Consider the following 18,611-nt stretch of genomic DNA (forward strand, 5'->3'; position numbering starts at 1 on the left):
GATTAATATTGCATGCGCAGTATAGCATGAGCGAGTTATCGTGAAGGACGAGTGCAGCATTTTTGAGAAGTACGCTTACGGTCATCGGGTCAAAATCACTTTCATCTCTGTACGTTCAAAATTAAGCTACAGCCAGCAGAGTTAGCTTAGCATAAAGGTTGGACACAGGGGGGAAATAGCTAGCCGTGTTCAAAGATAAAAGAAAAAGACTTGTACAGACAAGACGACATGTTGTTACGTTAATCAGTTGTAGCTTTAGAAGACCTTAACTGAAATATTTATATTCAAACTTCTACTCCCCTACATCTCAGGAGCAAATGTTGTACTTTTACTAGTAACTTTGGCCTTTCCCAGAGTATTTTTAGAATCTATTACCTGTATGCAAAATGTTTATGGCATACAAAAAAAACCCACTCTAACCACTTTTGCTATGTGTAGTTTATTTGATGCTCTGATATTCTGTTTGGATGATTTCTAGTTTTTTGGCCTTCATAGCTATGAAGAGATAACAGACAATAGGAAAGCACGCTGTGCTGCTGCTGCTACCTGTAACTAGACTGTACAGCATGAGACGATAACTTCTTGTTCCACTGCAGCAACACCTGACTTGTTTTGTTGTGTTTTGTCTCAGGTCAAACTGCAGGAGGCTGCACCCCCCCCAGTCCTTCCTAAACCCTCAGACCAGCCCCCTCAGAAGCCGAAGAGGCAGGCCGCCTCACTGCCTAAGCATCAAACACAAACTCAGCAGCAGAGCCAAGCTCAGATAACGCCTCACCTTCCACCACAGCCTCACGCACACGCTCAGACACAGGCCCAACCCCACACCCAGCCTCAGCTCCCCTCGAGGGCCAGCGCGAGAGTGGCCCCCACCTCCGCTGAGCCTGCGGAGAAGCCTTGGGAGGCCATAAAGCCGGTACAGCCCTGTACTGAGTCTGCAAAGCTCCCAGAGGCGTACGTACCCAAACCTCCGGTCCCTCCCGTCCGCACCATGGAGAGCAAACTGGCCGCAGCGGCTCTCAGCCAAAGTGAAGCCTCCTACCATAGCCTGGGAGAAGGCCCTGTGCCTTGCCATCAGGAGGATGCTGTGCCTCACCATCCTCCTTCTCCTCTCCGCAAATCTTCCACACACCAGCCAGCCTACCTGTACCACACTAAAGGAGAGCCGGTCTTAATCGAGCCATCTGGAGCTGCATACTACCACCAGAGGCCTGTTCCGCTGGGCCCTCAGTCCGTGCTCCACCACTTCCGGCCCGACGGCGTCCCCCCGCACCTGTCCTACGTGTCTAAATCGGAGCCTCAGATCCCCTACAGTGCCCGACTGGACAACAGATACAGCACTTTAGGCCCCAGGTCCTACCACCACTCCATGAAGTCCAGAGGAAACCCCCGCAGTGTGTACGTGTCTCCGGGGCCAGGGCATCAAGGTTACAACCATGACAGGAACCAAGGCTATCCCACTATCCGCAGAGTGCACTCACTCCATGTCCCCTCCACTATCCGCTCAGTGCCCATCCAAAGGACCGAAGTTCCTCCAGACGATGATATGTTCTTCTACCAGCGGCCCGTGTATCAGTGCAAAGCCTACCAGCTGCCCCCGCAGCAGCAGCCGCCTCCACCGCAGCAGCAGCAGCCGCCGCCGCCGCAGCAGTCCTCTCAAACCGACTACCACGTCACCCAGCTACAGCCTTACTTCGAGAACGGCCGGGTTCAGTATCGCTACAGTCCGTACTCTGGTTCAAGCCCTTTAGAGGCGCCTTACTATGACATCGACCCATACGGCACCATCCGAGTCCGCCACGTTCACGCCCACGGCAGCCGTGATCCCGGGACCGCTGCCGGTCGACCGGGCGGGAAGGCGACCGGGTACCACTACCTCGCTCGCCACGTTCTCCCGCCCGGGAAGGAGCACAGCTTTGTGAGCAGGGACATGCCGCCCGGTTACGGGACCCCGGAAGCCGCCGCGTACCTCGCTTGGGACCCCGAGGAGTCAGAACGGCTCCGCATGCACTCCATCCGCAGGGAGAGCAGGGCCAGACAGAAGATCAAAGGCCCCGTCCTCTCTCAGTACGACAATGTGGGCTTGTTCACACCCTCTGATATATCGGGCTATGAAACCCTGCACCTGCGCAGCAAATCGGACCCCGGCAAAGCTGTGCTGGCCGCAGCCGAGAGCAAAGACGGGCGCTACCTCCCCAGACACATGGTGTCCGACCCCGACGTCCTCATGTACATGGAGACCGACAAGCACGTCCAGGGCGGCGCGGCGAGCGACAAGCCGGACGGGCTCGCCAAGCAAAGCGGCTCCAAGAAGTGCCAGTCCTCTCACTCCCTTCCAGCGACTCTGAGCCACAGTTTGTCCCATCAGCAGGAGGGCGGCCGGCACGAGACCGGAGACGACAGCCGGCCTCAACACCGGCAGCAGGACTATCCCGGCCAGAGGAACTTCACGCCGCGCTACGAGTGCAGCGATTCCGACCACCACCCGGGCAGAGCGAAAACCCCCAGCGGCTACCACAGCACGGACGAGCAGCCATCAGCCCCCAGGGAACAACTCGGCCGCTCCAAACTGGAGCGATCGCAGAGCGTCCGGGAGCAGCAGCAGCAGCAGCAGCAGCACTACAGCCAGGGAAACCCCGAGCTGGACAGAGACTACTCGTATCAGAAACACGGCACCAAACCGGTGCAGTCCCACTACGATAACTTGGACGATTACCACCCAGTACCTCAGCCTCAGGCCCCTGTTGCCAAACGTGGAGGACCCGCCTCCTACCCCGCCCCGGGGTTCTCAGTGAGCCACAGCAACAGAGGGTACTCTACCGCGCTGGGTCAAGGAGCCTTTATCCAGACTGACCTGCTCATGCAGAGGCCAGAGACAGAGATGCGTACAGAATGAAGCATTTAGTTCTCTTTAGCTGTGTAGAAGAAAAGACTATTGAGCTCCGGTTGCAGCCTCTGCAGGACAGTGGACTGTCATATCTCCATATTTTTTGCTCCTCTGTATTTTTAATGAATTGTAAAGAAAATTGTAAGACTTTTTACTGGAAGTCCTGAATGTACCTGAATTTACTGTCTAAGGGGTCATATTATTGTGATTGAGACAGTACATATAAATGTATATGATATGAAAGATGTATGGTACTTAACAGGATCACAAAAATGTAAAATATATATATACTATATATATATATACATATATAAATAGAATCACTAGTTTAAAAAAAAGGGATTTAGTTGTACTTTGTTTTTTTTTTAAGTGTGGCGCTGGGTATGAGCATCAACTGGGATTTAAGGTTTGCATTTTAGAAATGCATGCACTCGCTCTTGCAGAACATTTTTGTGTACTTAACGATCCATTGCGTTCTCTCTGGACGTTACAGCACAAGTTATTGGAGGAGGGCAAACATGTCGGTAGGGTTCATGTTCAGACTGATGGGTTCCTCTCGGTTAATATAGTGGTTTATCAAAGTCTTATTTTCTGTGTGACTGTGCCATTTTTTTATGTAACTTTGCTATCAACCGATTTCAATGACTTCTCGCGGAAGGTTCTGGTACTCGTACTGTTCTTCATCCGGAGGAGGGACCAAGCGACTCGGCACAGTTGTTGCACATACTGGATAAAAAAGGGGCGATGGATGAATGCCTGTTGTACCTTTCTAGATGTGGAAGAGGTTCTATTTTTATTTCCCTTTGTTTTTTTTTCCATTATGTTGACGGTACTTACATGAACTGGACTAACTGAATAAAGCTGAAAACAATGTCCTCTCAAACAATGTGTGGAAGAACATGTCGCAGCTGCTTTGTGGAGGAAAACACAACTTCTTGGTGATGAGCCTTAAATTTTGTTCCAACAGACCATTTTCATCGTAGTGCACAAACATTGTGATATCTAGATTGTAGATCACCTTTGGTTCATGACAGTTAACCTACTGGGGTTATTTCATTTTGTATCGGTGGTTCTGAATATAAAACAATAAGAGGGGGGATTCTTATTTTTTTAGATACTTTGAGCCATTTCTATTCAGGCTGGAAATCCATGTAAAGTACAATCATCTGGTATTATACTACATGTAATGTGTGAATTACAATATGTTTAAAATACGTCTACATCCAGGTTGTACTGTTTAACTTCTCGCTTGCAGGTTATTCTCCTCTTGCCTTATTTAAAGCCTCTGATGGGGAACTTAATTAAGGCTCTGTGTACTTGAATGTGAAAACGCTCTCGTCTCAAACGAGAGGCATCTCCACTTAGATATGAAATAAATAAAACTGTTCAGGAATAGCTGTAACCCATGTCTAATAATATGTGCGTGATGTTACTAATTCACCTCTGCTCGGTTCAGTCTGACTATTCCTTAAAGACAGAATTGAGTTGAGCGGGACATGAGCACAGAGCTTGAGTAGTTATTAGTGCTACACTGATGTTGAACATAAGGGTTGTGTGTGACGGTTCATCTCCTTTTGTTAACTTACAAATCAGCTGTAAAGTATAAAGGTAATTATCAAATGTTTTTCTTTGTCATTCTACATTATTAATGACGAGTTGCAGCAGTCTGACGTTCTGCTTCTAGACAAGTTAACTGATGGAGTTTCCCTCAAGGAAACTAATACAGATGTAAACAGGCAAGGATTTATTTTCCCTAAATCAGATTAATAAATATTTAATGAGGAAGTAACTGCATTTGTCAGACCTATGGATACTCAATGTTTGTCTGTTATGAAACTCCTCAGGGCCTTTGAACGGGTCCTCTGCCAGACTGTGTGTTTTTAAACCTGGTTCTGTGTAGAAAGGTTTTTAGATCGTAGGCTCTGAAACAACTTTCAGCTCGACCTCCTCAAAGACCGTCTGCCACCACCGGCCGAACGGATGATAGAAACTGAGTGCATCAAACTAAACTACAATAGATTTGAAGTCTTTTAACTGTAGTCTGTTTTTTAACTATAGTCTTCAGTCACCCCAAACAGGTTTTCCTCTAAACTGTCTCGTGCTGCTGCAGACACATTCAGGTTCCATGACTGCAGCAACATTTTCTATTGGAACATATAAAATTAGCGTTTACATATTTTTTTTATCCTGAAATGGTATTGTCAAAAAGTAATAATGTCTTAAAGTCACAAGGTTGCATGCGAGTGTATGTCTGAAAATACATTGTGTCAAAATAGTCAATAAAAAGCCTTAAGTCTTTAAATCATAGTCTAAAAAAGCCATTGTAGTCTGTCAAGGATGTCGTGTCACACTAAAGTTTTTGTCAGTCACACCGTTCGTAGTATAATATTTCGAAAAGGATCTATTATAAAAGTCAGAGTATGTTGAAAAAAATTATACATATATAGTGTTTTTACACAAAGTGTATGCAAAAAAGTTCATATGGAAGTATGTTCTGTAAAAAAAATCCTGCGATAGTGTATTGAGTCAAAAAAGTATTAAGGTCACAGTATAGTACATACTTTCTTTTAAGGCTAAAGTACAATATATCAAAAATACAAAAACGACCTCATTTGTAGTATTGTATATTTTAGCCCTCTAGTAGTGGCACCTCTGACTACTGGTGGCAAGTCTCTGACGAGTCGTGGCACTGGCGTCTCGTGGCTAACGACACCTAACTGCATATAAGAAGACAAGTGAAGATATTATTCGACTTGATACATAGCTTTAAATTATATTAAAAAGCCAATTGTTGTAAATAACTATAAAAGTAATTAGAGTATATTTTGTTCCTTTTTGTTTCAAAACCAGTGAAATCATACATAAATAAAATGAATGATAAACAAAAAAGATACAGGGAGTTTGCTCGAAGGATCAGAGAACGGGGGCTAAGTTGACCTGTCAGAACAATAATGGGTGTTCCCATGAAATGTGGCTCCACCCACTCAGCAGCTTCTTTTTTTCTTTATTTAACAATTGCACACGTACAATTTCATAACATGGCAATAAGAGACGGCAAAATACATTTAAACTAACATGCCAGGGGCGCCGAACGAGTGACGATTGCGTTCTGCTGTCCTGGCACTTGACTGACGCCTGCCACAGACCTGCCACTCGCCGTCTCTCCAGCCGGGGCCTCGGCGCTGCTGGACAGCGAGGGACCAGCCTGCCGCCCTGCTCCGGTTCCTCCTGAAGAACGCAGAGTCGCCTTCACAAAACACCTCGACTCCCACCACCGTTTGTCCCATTTCGGAGCTTCTTTTGCCGAATTTTGTATGAATGATTTGTTTAATCAGGACAATATATAATATCTTGAAGGTCTATTAAATATAGAATCATTTGGCACAATTATGAAGTAAATGTACTACCTAAAGTCTTTTTACCCCAAATGTTTGAGTGTGTAAATTCTTTGCTCAGGTACATTTTTAAAGAAATAGTTTCATTACGTTACATTCATCTTACCTGACGCTTTTACGCGAAATTACTTCCAAAATACTTGTATTATATAATTTCATAGGACAAGGTGCAGTCAGAACAGATGAGTTCTCAGTCTGCAACAGGAGATGTGTTGAGTTATTAACCATGCTAATGTTAACAATAAGTCCAACACCCAAAAGAAGAAGTCAAATATACAAAGAGTTGCAAATACACGTGATGGTGGTGAAGTTGCCAAGTTCCCTGTGTGGCGTAAGCCAGGGTCAGCTTTACTTTCAGAATTACTTTCTTTGAAATATTATTCTGACTTTTTAATGACTTTTTGATGTACCATACTGTTTTGTAAATGCTATACTATGACTTTCTATTGTTTTGACATAGCACACAATGTACTTTTACATTCTATACTTATACTACAACACATGCAGTTTAGCCTCTGACTAACCACATAATCAACCAGGAGCTCCAGCTCTTCCTGTTCTTTGCTCTCCTTTTACGTCACTTCTCATCCTCTGGGGTTCTCTTGGCCTCCTTTAAGTTGCATTACTGCCCCCTACTGGATTGTTTCCACAGGCCTCATTCTCACCTACTTTATTTTGTATTTCCGGTGTCTTTTTGTCGAACTATCCTAATACTGTTGCCACTTTTCAAATTTACCTCCAAGTACCAGCTGAAAACAGTTGCTCCAAAGCTAAAGTACAACACATATTATAAAAATAATAACTATAATAAAGTAGTATGGTTGCTGTTTCACATGCAAATAAGTTTAGAATCGTACCAACTACAAAATATTGTCAAATTTAATTGATCAAAAAAAATAATAATAAAATGTACTTCGGACATCAAGCAAACACCTTGTAAATCAGTGGTGGAAGAAGTACTTTAATCTTTTACTGAAGTGATACTTGTAGTAACACTGTTATATCAATACTGTTACAAAGGCATGCATTCAAAAAAATATCAGAAATACAATACTTGAGTAAATGTACATGGCGATGTATGGTACTTTTCAAACTGGTCAAAATATATTGTATTGTCTTTTTAGATATTAAACCGCTTTCATTATTACATTGCCTGTGATGCTTTTTCACTTTTTTCTCGGGCATAATTATGCTCTTATTGAACGCATATATTGTGTATATTACGTTTTGTTCCCATTTTGTTTAGTAATTTGTATTGCACGCTATAGACCTAAATACTAAGGTGAATTATGTGTTGTTTTTCTAGTAGCGGTGTGTTGTCACATTGTATTAAAAACTAAGAAACGTTTTGTAACAAAAGTTAGAGTCAGGAAACGAAGTGAGGCTACAATGTTTACAAATGTTGGCAGTTGCATTGTGGGAGACAGATGATTGACGCAGCCGCCATTTTGCTCCAGCTCCCTGTGCTTCCATTGTGTGAGAGATAGTAAATATCTGACACTGCCAGACAACCACAACTCACTTGTGTCCTCGCGGAGAAAAAGCGCCAAATTCAGCCTCGGTAAGACAAATTTCTGTCACACTTTTTGGTTTATACAGTAACAGTCGCCTTTTAGTAGAGGAAACGAGACAGATAAAGTTGTTTTTGTGCTGAAATGGCGTGTTATTTCGACGCGGTGGAGAGGAGAAAAAGCGGCTCCCCGATGCCCCGGCGGAGAAAAGGACGGCTCAGTTCTTCCTCTGCTGGAAGAGCTGCTCCGCTTTCATGCGAGATTTCTACCTCGCTGTTCGGCTTTAAAACAACCGTCGCTTCTCACGCATTGACGCTTATTCGATAGCTGCACTTGTCGGCTACGTTTTGTTGGTAGTCTTGTGTGCTCATGTTGTTTGTTTTTTAGGGTAATTATCAAAGTTTCCGTCTCGCGCATTGCCTGTGTGTTGGTAGGTTCATTTGGGTCTGCGGCCATAATCTTGCGGAATGAGGCGGGGCTAAGGCCGCTAGTCCCGCCCTAAAGTACAGCAGACTGAAACGCCATTGGTCGGAAAATAGGACACGAACACCTCGGATTGGTGTATTTCAGAATAGGACCGTTCAGCCGTGTGATTGGTGTGGCCTGGAGCCAGAGGTGTCGGGATTGTGTCTGTGCGGCTGCCAAACAGAGGAGGGAAAGTTTTCCCAGGCGGTTGGATATGATTGACCATCACAGACTGAGCTAGATCCTCTGTAACCCTTAGAACTTAAAAACAAGATGTTATACTGTCCCTCCCGCAAATGGGGGTGAATTAGTGATGACGATACACAACTAACACAACTCTTCAAATTCATGGATCACTAAAATGTTGATGAGTTTCAATTTATAATTTTTAACTGACAATATAATGATTGATTTCGTATTCGGCTATATTTATTTATACGTTTTCACAGCTTTTTGTGAGTTTCATGGCATAAAAATAAAAACATTCACATTTAGGCTAGATATTTTTGCACAACGTTATCGTAGGCTGACTAAAAAAGATCACCAGGATCCAAGAGTGGACTTTTTACATTTTAAATGATTATTGTCAATAGGGTGTCCAAATAGCTCTTAAACATGTCGGAGAGAAAAGTAGTAAGTATATAATGAACAACAACACTCATCATCCTGTTTTACTTGTGATATACCCTTCAGGTGATACTTCGTCGTAATGGCTCGTACCAAGCAGACCGCTCGTAAATCCACTGGAGGAAAGGCTCCTCGTAAGCAGCTGGCCACCAAGGCTGCCCGCAAGAGTGCGCCCTCTACTGGTGGCGTCAAGAAGCCCCATCGTTACAGGTAACGCCCTGACGCTACGGACTAATTGCGTTGCACAGTGTTGACCTAGAGACTTTTTTTATGTGACAAAATGTCATTATTTGTCCAGATGGTAACTCCTGTTTAGCTAGTAGCGGGTTAAATTAACCTACGTGAGCTTTGTTGCACGTTTCAGGCCCGGCACCGTGGCTTTGAGAGAGATCCGTCGGTACCAGAAGTCCACTGAGCTGCTGATCCGCAAGCTGCCCTTCCAGCGCCTGGTGAGGGAGATTGCTCAGGACTTCAAGACCGACCTGCGTTTCCAGAGCGCCGCTATCGGGGCCCTGCAGGTGTGTGTGTGCACAAAATATATTGATAAAACAACATCAATGTAATCTGTAAAATTGGTACACTTCTCCTGCTAATATGTGTTGTTGTCCCTTCCGCCCCCCAACCCACCTCTCTCCCTGCAGGAGGCCAGCGAGGCATACCTGGTGGGTCTGTTCGAGGACACCAACCTGTGTGCCATCCATGCCAAGCGTGTCACCATCATGCCCAAAGACATCCAGCTGGCACGTCGCATTCGTGGGGAGCGCGCCTAGGCGGTCCTCCCCGATTTGTTTCACCTCTGTCCTGTTTTTTCTTAACCTGGCCCCGCCCTCACTCCTTTATTGTACCCAAACCTCCCTCGCCCTGCCTGCCCAGCTTCTCAGTAGACTTTAGAGTAATCCTGATTCTGAAGAGATAGTAATATGTTGAAGTCTGGTCTCATTGGTTGTTTTTTTTTGTGTGTCTTCACCAAATGTTTATTTTGAATTTTGATTTTTTTTTTAGGGTACCTTTTTTTCGTGCATGTGAAAGGTTTCGCAGATCAGACGCACATGTGCACACATATCTCAAACATGCGTCGATGAGTTTTGGAAGCTCCGCCCTTTTCTGAGCTCTCCTGAATTCTTCCGGGGTGGGAGGCCAGCGGGTGAGGTCAGTGTGGCAAAACCGAGGGACGTGGCCGAGGGGCTAGTCTGCTTCAGGGGAGCTGCAACTTCCACAGCAGGGTGCTAATAAAGCTAGACCCCGAGGCCTCTGTCCCGTCTGAACACCCTCTACCTCGCTCTGCTGCCAGGCGGCTCGCTGTACCTCTTCAAACCGCCTCTTCGCCTCTGTAATCTGCACTGCGAAGGGGACGGCGCTCTGTTGGTCTGTTTGCGTGGATGAGTGAGCTCTGATCTTTCAAACCACTTGTACTCAACAAACAAGTCTCTCTTTTTTTTTTTGGGTTGCTTAAAAATATTGATTATCGTTGTGGATATGGTGTCCATTTTTTTATGCATATAGTTCACGGATGAGCATCTCTTCTCTTTACCACTTCCAAAATCATCAAATTAAAAGAGAAAAAACTCGTAATATTGCCAACATGGTTATCTTTATTTTTCGCAGTGATCTGATCTGCTATAGAAAATCAGGAAGGGCTTCTCTATTTTAAAAGGCAAGTTCTGTTCTAATGGCAGCCACACGGGGGCGATGGTTCACCGTCTCCTCTCCTCCATTGTTCACCGTCGTCATCACACATCACGCGTCTGTCTCTCTGTCCACAGAGAGGCTGGTCTCAACAGTTTGAATTGACATTGTAGTGCAAGTCACACTCTGCATGTTTAGGGTCTGTGTGTCTCCTGCTCTCTGTAGGTCCGATCATGTAATCTGTCCCTTTCTCAAAATTTGTGATACACAATATAACCTCATATTTGTTTTCTTTTATATTTTTCTTATTCCTCGAGATTTTCAGACGTATAAATAAGCCGATCTTTGTATTTTCCAAATTTCTCATATTATGGTGGTAATAAATAGGTGTTAAAACAAACCGATGCTCCTTGTTGGGATTTATTTACTTTACAGGGTTTCATAAACAATTTAGTGTCTCGTTGTGGTTTTTGTGTGTCTCTTTGTGGTTGTTTTGAGTCTGTGGTTGTTTTGTGTGTCTGTGTCTCTTTTGCCTCCTTTTATAGCCATTGTGTGAGTCTTCTGTTGTCTTCTTGCAGCTGTTTTGCATCCGTTTGTAGTCGATTTCTGTGTCTTGTGGTCCTTTAGAGGCCCTTGTCCCGGTTGGTACGTGTCTCTTTGAGAGGCATTTTATAGGTGAAGGCCACAGGGGGCCCTGACACTTTGGGCCCCTGGGCCTGTGCTGGATAGGCCCGGTCAGTAATCAGTTGTGTCATCTGTACTATATTACTGTAGATTAGTGATACTGTACTATATTACTGTATTAATGATGTGCTATAATGATATTGTACAATAAGTGATGTATTATTATGTATAAGCTGCGCGTCAGTCCATAAGGTCAATCAAGTTACACCATGGACTGCTCTCAGGGGACCAACGAGGAAGCGTCCCTCCAGATCCTCCTCACCACAGGACCTGTGAAGCTTCTCCCCTCTGGGAGGCGCTACAGAGCCCCGTAGGGACGACTGGACTCCTGTCAGGCCGTCTGGGGAACAAACGACTGCTGTCATATCTATAGTGTCAATAACCCTACAACAACAGACATCCACGAAATAATATTAAATACTATTTCAACATGTAAATATCACCTCAATTAATATATCAGTATATATTATACTGTACTGTCAGAGCCAACTAGCGTATGTATGTAAGCAACCTGTTACATTATATATATATATATAAAAATGTAAATATATATATTCATATATATACATACATACATACTTTTTTAAATATATTTTTTATATATAATGTCTTATATGTCAATATATGTATATGTATATATATGTATATGTATATATATATGTAGATATATATATATGTATATATATGTAGATATATATATGTAGATATATATATGTAGATATATATATATATATATATATATAAAGAATCTCCACAGACAAAGAACTACTAAAACACAATAAAATACATAACACAACTTGATATATATGACATTTTTACATATATAATGTCTTATATGTCTATATATATAACTTTTTAATTAAATTTTTAATATATAATGTCTTATATGTAAATATATATTTATTTTTTTTATTAAATATGTTTTTAATATATAAAAATATATTTAAAAAAGTGTGTCAAAATCCTTGACAATGTGTTTTCTTCCCGCTGTTTCTGATTCTTTACCTTTTTATCTTCCTTTACTGCGGCATTACTGGATGACACTGATGAATGTGTCACTAAATATATTTCAGTGACATAATATATAATATTCTGTACATAATAAATACTTGTACTTTTGGTACTTGAGGTACATGATGCAGATAGTGATTCTCAGCAGGACTTTTATCTGTAACGGAGCCCCTTCCCACCGCGGCGTTGCTGCCTCTACTTCCTTCTTCGGGCCGCGTGCCGGTTTTTCTTTTCCGGGCATTAACCTTCCTCAAGGTCTGCCGGTGCCCTCCATCCCCCATCACATCTGCTCCTCCCTGGGATTACAGCGCAAATGTCTGTCTGAAACTCTCAGTGCTGAGGGGGAAGATTACAAGTGCACTGCACCCTGCGAGGGAGGTTAACCAATCAGGGTGGTCGGACACAGGGATTAACCAATCACACCACGGAGAGGGAGGGCCGAGGGATTAAACCGGCACAGAGTGGGATTAGGGCAGCGTTGAGTGCAGAAAAATGCTTTGAAATGTCTCTCAGTGCAGCAGATCTGAATGTATTATCTAAATGATGGGACATTTTACAGGGCTGATGACCAGAGGATCAGATATGATTTACATAGCAACCAAAATAAAATGAGAGTTTATCACTTTTTTTTTATCAATGTTACACCAGAAATCTCTCTGGAGTGATACTTTCTCACGCCATTTATATCGAATTAAAACAATCTTTTAAACCCTTAAGTTAGATGTGTTGCTAATATTATGGTCTTGTTGTAAAATGACAAACTTTCAATTGAATTGAGGTTGAGAAGAGAACGCAAACGAAGTGATGGAGAGAGTTGTGGACGGACGGCGTTTCGTTAAGTTGCAGAGAATCAATCCCCCTGCACACACCTCCAGAAAACGTTTCACATGTTTCATGTCGGAGTTGAGGTTGCGTGGTAGTAATCGGGTCATGTGGGGATTACCACATTGTGGAGGAGTTGGGGAGATTGGTGAGAGGAGGGGGGGGTCTGATAGAGACATACAGTATCTCAGAGCCGGAGCGATCGATGAAAACAACTGTAGAGAAAAGCGCTTCATCAGACTGTGTTGTTTTTGTAGATTTTAAATGTTCGGGATGAGTATATGAGTGAGCTACACGTGGACCGAAGCAAACGGCAGCAAAAAACTGGGAGAAAAGAGGAAGAAGAAGAAATAAAGAGAGAGAAGAGAGATACTGCAGTGCTGGTCAGAGAACAAGGGAAGGTGGAGGAAGGAGCCGGGGAAGGAAGGGGAGGCTGAGGCGGGTGAGACGGGTGAGAAGCACAGGGAGACAGAGGGGGATAGGGCAATAATCCTAACTAATTCACTTAGGGCATTGCAGAAGGGAGGCTAAGAGGATTGGGACACTCCCAGAATCAGATAAACAAAAATAACCAAGATGGACCAGTGGGAGCCAGCAGGCCGGATGACGAGCCTGACGGGCCCGACTCTTCAGCCAGCGTGTGAAACTCTTCTCAAAGAATCTGAATGATTGTCAGTGCACAGAGTGTAAAGAATAGATCACTTTAATATGTCACAAAGCTTTTTTTTTTTCTCCATCAAAACAGATTGGGATGATAAACACTGAAGGCTAACACTGCAACACGCGACACAAATGCTAAGCGCTAAACGCAAACAAATGACATATTTAAATGTAGCTTAAATTAATAATTGATAGCTTAAAACGATTAAAACCCCGAAGGAGGAGGTGACCTCTAAGGACTTCAGAGCTCCGTCCCTTTCACGCTACGACAATGCAAGTTTCAAACACAAAGTGTACGAGTCGGAGTCGGCCATGTTGAAAGCAGAGAGCGCTCAGTGTGTTTTCCGTACGCGCGACTCCGGTACGTTCCGACTAACTCTGTAAAGGCTTTTGTTCCCCTATTCTTGAATGTTTGCAGCCGGGCAGCATTGATGACAGTCACTGGTCCCTTCCTCTCCCAAGTCATTCAAATAAAATGCATTCCTACAGAGATCACCTTTAGAAAATAAAACAAAAAAATCTTACAGACAAGAGAGATAAAATCAAAGATAACAAGTCCTCCCGGCAGACGTGCCGCACACTATCTCACGTGGGACTCGCCGACACGCACGAGCGACACGCCTCTTAGAGGACCTGGAACTTCCAGGAGTTTTGGTCCTTGTGATCCAGGCAGTCCATTGTGGTGAAGCCCAGTTTCCAGGCCTGCTGGTCCTTGTAGTCCAGGCAGTCGACAGAGGTGAAGCCCAGGGAGGAGGCCGTGCTGTAGCCCTGCGAGGACAGCGAGGCCGGGGACTGGCTCAGCGAGCCCCCCATCGAGGGCACGTTGATGGGGCTGAGGGCGCCCACGGTGCCCGACAGCTGCGAGTGCATGGGCGACAGGTAGGCGCTGCAGTCCAGGCCGGTGAAGTAGGAGGTGGTGCTGGCGTAGCCTTGGGTGTAGGCCGACGGCTGGCCGTAGCTCATGGGGTAAGGGGAGGGCCGCTGCATGCAGGGGGCCGAGGAGGAGGCCAGGGGGTCGGGCAGGGGCGAGATGGCCGGGCTCCAGATGGACACGGCTGAGTTCCCGGTGCTGGAGCTCGGGACCAGGCCGGGCCCGGACTGGGCAGAGGAGGGGCTGTAGGAGCCGGACGGGTTAGGGACAGAATCGGGGATGCTGGGCTCCTGCAACGGGGAGGCCTTCTTCTTGGGAGGACGGGGCTTGGACTGGCCGCTGCTCTGCTGCTGCTGCTGCCGGCACTTGGCACGGCGGTTTTTAAACCAAACCTGGAGGCCGGAGAAGAAGATGTTACAGGACAGAAGGGGACAGACTAATACCTGGAGTGACACAAAAACAAGTGGGACTCATGTAACCAAAGAGATTTGTGCTGTAACGACATGTGCAGGACGTAGCGTAAACATCTTGGAGGTGTATCGAGTCCCTGCCAGTTTAAAAGCACAAAGAACAGCTCGGCCTCCATCTTGCCGGTGGCCTACTTCTCCAGTACCTGCACACGTGACTCGGGCAGGTTGATCTTGAGGGCCACCTCCTCCCTCATGAAGATGTCCGGGTAGCGGGTCTTGGAGAACAAGGCCTCCAGGATGTCCAGCTGCGTCCGGGTGAAGGTGGTGCGCTCCCTGCGCTGCTTCCGGGGAGTGGCTGCCCGCCCAGGAGTCAGAAAGGGGGATTATTATTCTGGCAGCCATGTAGAGAGCTGACCTGAATTATGAGCACAACTCAGACCTATGATTTGTTTTTTGTTGTTTTTTTTAAAGGCACGATGCCATTTAACTGATTATTCGGTGCGTTTTTGCTTTTTTGTTCGTCTTTGTGAGCGAGGATGAGCACACAGACACATATGACTGTAAACCTCAGTACACTGTGATGCAGATTATAATCCTCGCTTGTGATATGAAGACACAATGTATTTGCTGCTTTTATCAAGAGGCACCGCTTCTTTCAAGAGGCTTTTCGCCCCAGACGCTGTAACATTTTTTATTACTTTTATTAGTTTGTAAAGTCAAAGTCATATCTAAACAGACAAATAGGCGCATTTGTTTCAGAAGAAATAAAAGGAGAAATTATTAGATGCAGTCATGGGAATTTAGCCGATTTATATTCATCCGAATGTGAGAACATTTAGGAAACCCCGAGGGGGGGAAGAGTGAGAAGAGTAAAAAACAAAAATAAAATCTATGTCGGATTCTTTACAGACACTGAATTCAGGAGAGTTCGCCGGTCGCCTGCGTCTCTTTCAAAGGGCTCATTGTCGCTGCATATTAACAAATGCATCTAAAACATTATGTCTACGTCAGCAGACAAAAGAGTCCCTTTGACTCCAAACCCTCAATCTATCGGACCGAAAAGTTCCCATTACATATTAAATATCCCGGTCGTTAAATAAACGTAGTAATGAAACTTTTTATAGTGTATTTGATGACTAACTTATTATTATTTCGACCTTTTGTCAAGGCGCGGATGAAACAACATGTTCATCCTCTCCTCGCGTTGCGCGCGTCCTGCGCGCCTTTACGCATCTTTTGGGTAGAATAAAACTCCAAACGACAAGAGCAGCAAAAGAGACAAACACGTCGAAGTAAAACAGGAGAAAATATAACTTCATACTCACATGGATAAGCGATGGTCGTGTGCAGCACATCCATTCCGGGGCCAGCCAGATTTAACCCGTTCATGGTGTAATGGGGCTGCTTTATGTAGGACATCATCCTTGCAGCCGGCTTTTAAGTCCTGTCGCGGACTTGTATGTCGGACACGCAACACAACAACACAACGACACAACGACACAACAGCCGATGGCCCCTCGGAGCGACGCGGGGCAACAAGTCGGAGCGGACCGAAGCGCCACCAGAGTGCACAGAGAAAACTCAAACTTTCTTTTTTCCTTCTTCTTCTTTTTCTTCTTCTATCTGGTTGAGCGCGTGACTGTGTCCGCTGAGCAAGCAGCCCACTGGCGCGCGCTGAGCCCCCCCCCAAAAAAACTGCCTCCTGCGAGTCTGGTCGCACGCGCTGAAGTCAGCCAGCAGGTGAAGCCCCCGGGGTTCCTGCGCGCGCGGTGAGGTCGCGCTTACTGAGATTCTTTTGCCGGCACACGCTGCTAATTAGAGGGAGCAAGTGGCTTCTGCAAAACCCCTCCCACCGCGCGCGCGCGCGCGCACGCGCGCACATAGGCACGCGCGCACACAAACAAACCACACGCGCAAAGCCAAGCGAAGCAACAGGAGACGCGAAGAAGAAGAAGAAGAAGAAGAAGAAGAAGAAGAAGAAGAAGAAGAAGAAGAAGAAGAAGTTTATTCATTGGATGGAGGCCTCTCGGCCTCGTGTCGAGTGTTTTCACCTGTAAAGTCTTCAGAGTTAAAGTCATTTTATTTAAATATAGTCAAACATATCTTTAAAGGACCTTTTCTCATATACCATCGATCAGGTTTACACAACATTTTAATGATTAAAACGAGACAATATTTGTTGTTTTGTTTTGATAGCTGATGTGTATTTCCTGCTTTATAAAGTAATACAAGATAAAACTAAAATTCCCTCTTTTGACTTCAATGTCAACAAAATAAAAGAATAATTTTGGACCTGCTTCATCCAATGATCATATTTCTGTAATTAGCACATTCATAATTATATAATTAATATTTAAACTTTGATAAAACTTTTCTTGATGTGAGAATCAATTAGGGAAGTTTCATGATGATACTACCTCCCTTAAAAGAACATTGCAAGTACATTAATAATTAATAATATGTCATGATAATAATAACATGAGTGAAAAAGGTCAAATCTACATTATATACCAACCAATTCGTTTTGGATGCTGATTTTAATGATAATTAAAAATGTCATGTTTTATTGTCGCCGGCAGGAGAAACATGTGCGTGCGTGTCCGTGAGGGAATGTGCACCTCTGTGTCCGTCCACAGCAGATCTGCATGTTGTTCTGCTCTGGCTGCTCAAAACATCTTTTATTTCCTGTTTTGTATCCTGCCATTGAAGTGACTCCTCACTCACTCACTCACCGGTCCACATGCAGCGGCGTGTTTGAATGAAGTCTGTTTACATGTTGACCAGCATTTAGTATTTATTAGTATTTATGACCTGGATCTGCATGCTTTTATGAAACCTTTTTATTTCCATTCAATCACACAATACAACAGTGGCCCTCACAGACACACCTGGTGGAGAGCTGTACTCTGTTGATGGCACCTTTCTAATATATATTCAAATATATATATATATATATATATATATATATATATATATATATATATATATATATATATATACATATATATATATATATATATATATATATATACATATATATATATATATACATATATATATATATATATATATATATATATATATATAGCTATTTCAGAAAGATGACATTAGTTATGAAAATGCCGTCTCATACCTTCAAACATAATTGACAGATTACATTTATCACCAAAACAGCTGCAAACACACATGCTGCGTTCAATCCCCCCCTCCACCCACCCACACACACACACACACACACACACACACACACACACACACACACACACACCCGCACAGATGCACAAAACCGACAAAGCTCATTTGATTTATCATAATATGCTTTATCTGAAAAGTAAGTATCTTATCTCCAGATAAAAGGGAGGAAAGACAGAGCAGTCCGGTCAGTGCGGAGCAGAAAGGAGCCCAGAGGGAACGGCACTGACGGACATGGAGACGGAGACATGGTCTGCAGAGAGGAGGAGAAAGAGCAGAAGGCAGCAGAAGATAGAGAATGTATGAGAGGAAGAGGAGGAGGAGGAGGAGGAGGAGGAGGAGGGAACGGACAGAGGACTCAGAACAAGTGGACAGCTGGCTGCCACCTCATGGAAACCGACTTATGGACACGTTGGACGTGAGACATTGAAACACGGGATTGCTGGAGTCACA

General features: G+C 44.4%; 3 protein-coding genes across 8 annotated transcripts in view; 2 read left to right on the forward strand and 1 right to left on the reverse strand.

Moving 5' to 3' along the window:
- Window positions 1-4,185, forward strand: part of arhgap32b (Rho GTPase activating protein 32b) — a 100,866-nt gene extending 96,681 nt beyond the window's left edge. For all 5 annotated transcript variants that reach the window (XM_068599940.1, XM_068599937.1, XM_068599939.1 and 2 more), the window contains one exon: window positions 632-4,185. In XM_068599940.1, the coding sequence (XP_068456041.1) occupies window positions 632-2,893 (2,262 nt within the window). In that variant the 3' untranslated portion in view covers window positions 2,894-4,185. The remainder of the gene's footprint in view (window positions 1-631) is intronic.
- Window positions 4,186-7,726: 3,541 nt separating this feature from the next.
- Window positions 7,727-10,912, forward strand: h3f3c (H3 histone, family 3C). Its single transcript, XM_068601268.1, has 4 exons — window positions 7,727-7,840; window positions 8,949-9,092; window positions 9,247-9,400; window positions 9,524-10,912. Exons 2-4 carry the CDS (start codon window positions 8,965-8,967, stop codon window positions 9,650-9,652), a joined length of 411 nt encoding a protein of 136 aa, XP_068457369.1. The 5' UTR covers window positions 7,727-7,840; window positions 8,949-8,964; the 3' UTR covers window positions 9,653-10,912.
- Window positions 10,913-14,309: 3,397 nt separating this feature from the next.
- On the reverse strand, window positions 14,310-16,388 carry crx (cone-rod homeobox). Of its 2 annotated transcripts, XM_068600821.1 has the most exons (4): window positions 16,288-16,388; window positions 15,604-15,615; window positions 15,170-15,335; window positions 14,310-14,948 (listed from the first exon to the last, which is right to left on the reverse strand). In XM_068600821.1, the coding sequence occupies exons 1-4, from the start codon at window positions 16,386-16,388 to the stop codon at window positions 14,310-14,312; spliced, it is 918 nt and encodes a 305-aa protein (XP_068456922.1). The 2 variants fall into 2 exon arrangements, with proteins under 2 accessions (XP_068456922.1, XP_068456923.1); XM_068600822.1 differs by lacking the exon at window positions 15,604-15,615 and having other exon boundaries at window positions 15,170-15,321; window positions 16,292-16,388.
- Window positions 16,389-18,611: the final 2,223 nt, after the last annotated feature.

The sequence above is a fragment of the Clinocottus analis genome, unplaced genomic scaffold (genome assembly GCF_023055335.1).
Source record: "Clinocottus analis isolate CAN_PGR_092001 unplaced genomic scaffold, fCliAna1.0.p SCAF_5, whole genome shotgun sequence".
NCBI classification, from domain to species: domain Eukaryota; kingdom Metazoa; phylum Chordata; class Actinopteri; order Perciformes; family Cottidae; genus Clinocottus; species Clinocottus analis.

Bases quoted from the DNA above. Each gene is read 5' to 3' on its own strand.
- h3f3c (XM_068601268.1), top strand. From the start codon at position 8,965: ATGGCTCGTACCAAGCAGACCGCTCGTAAATCCACTGGAGGAAAGGCT. The intron at 9,093-9,246 runs GTAACGCCCTGA...TGCACGTTTCAG, and splicing joins AAGAAGCCCCATCGTTACAG to GCCCGGCACCGTGGCTTTGA. The intron at 9,401-9,523 runs GTGTGTGTGTGC...CTCTCCCTGCAG, and splicing joins CCGCTATCGGGGCCCTGCAG to GAGGCCAGCGAGGCATACCT.
- crx (XM_068600821.1), bottom strand. From the start codon at position 16,388: ATGATGTCCTACATAAAGCAGCCCCATTACACCATGAACGGGTTAAAT. The intron at 14,949-15,169 runs GTACTGGAGAAG...TCCGGCCTCCAG, and splicing joins TGCCCGAGTCACGTGTGCAG to GTTTGGTTTAAAAACCGCCG.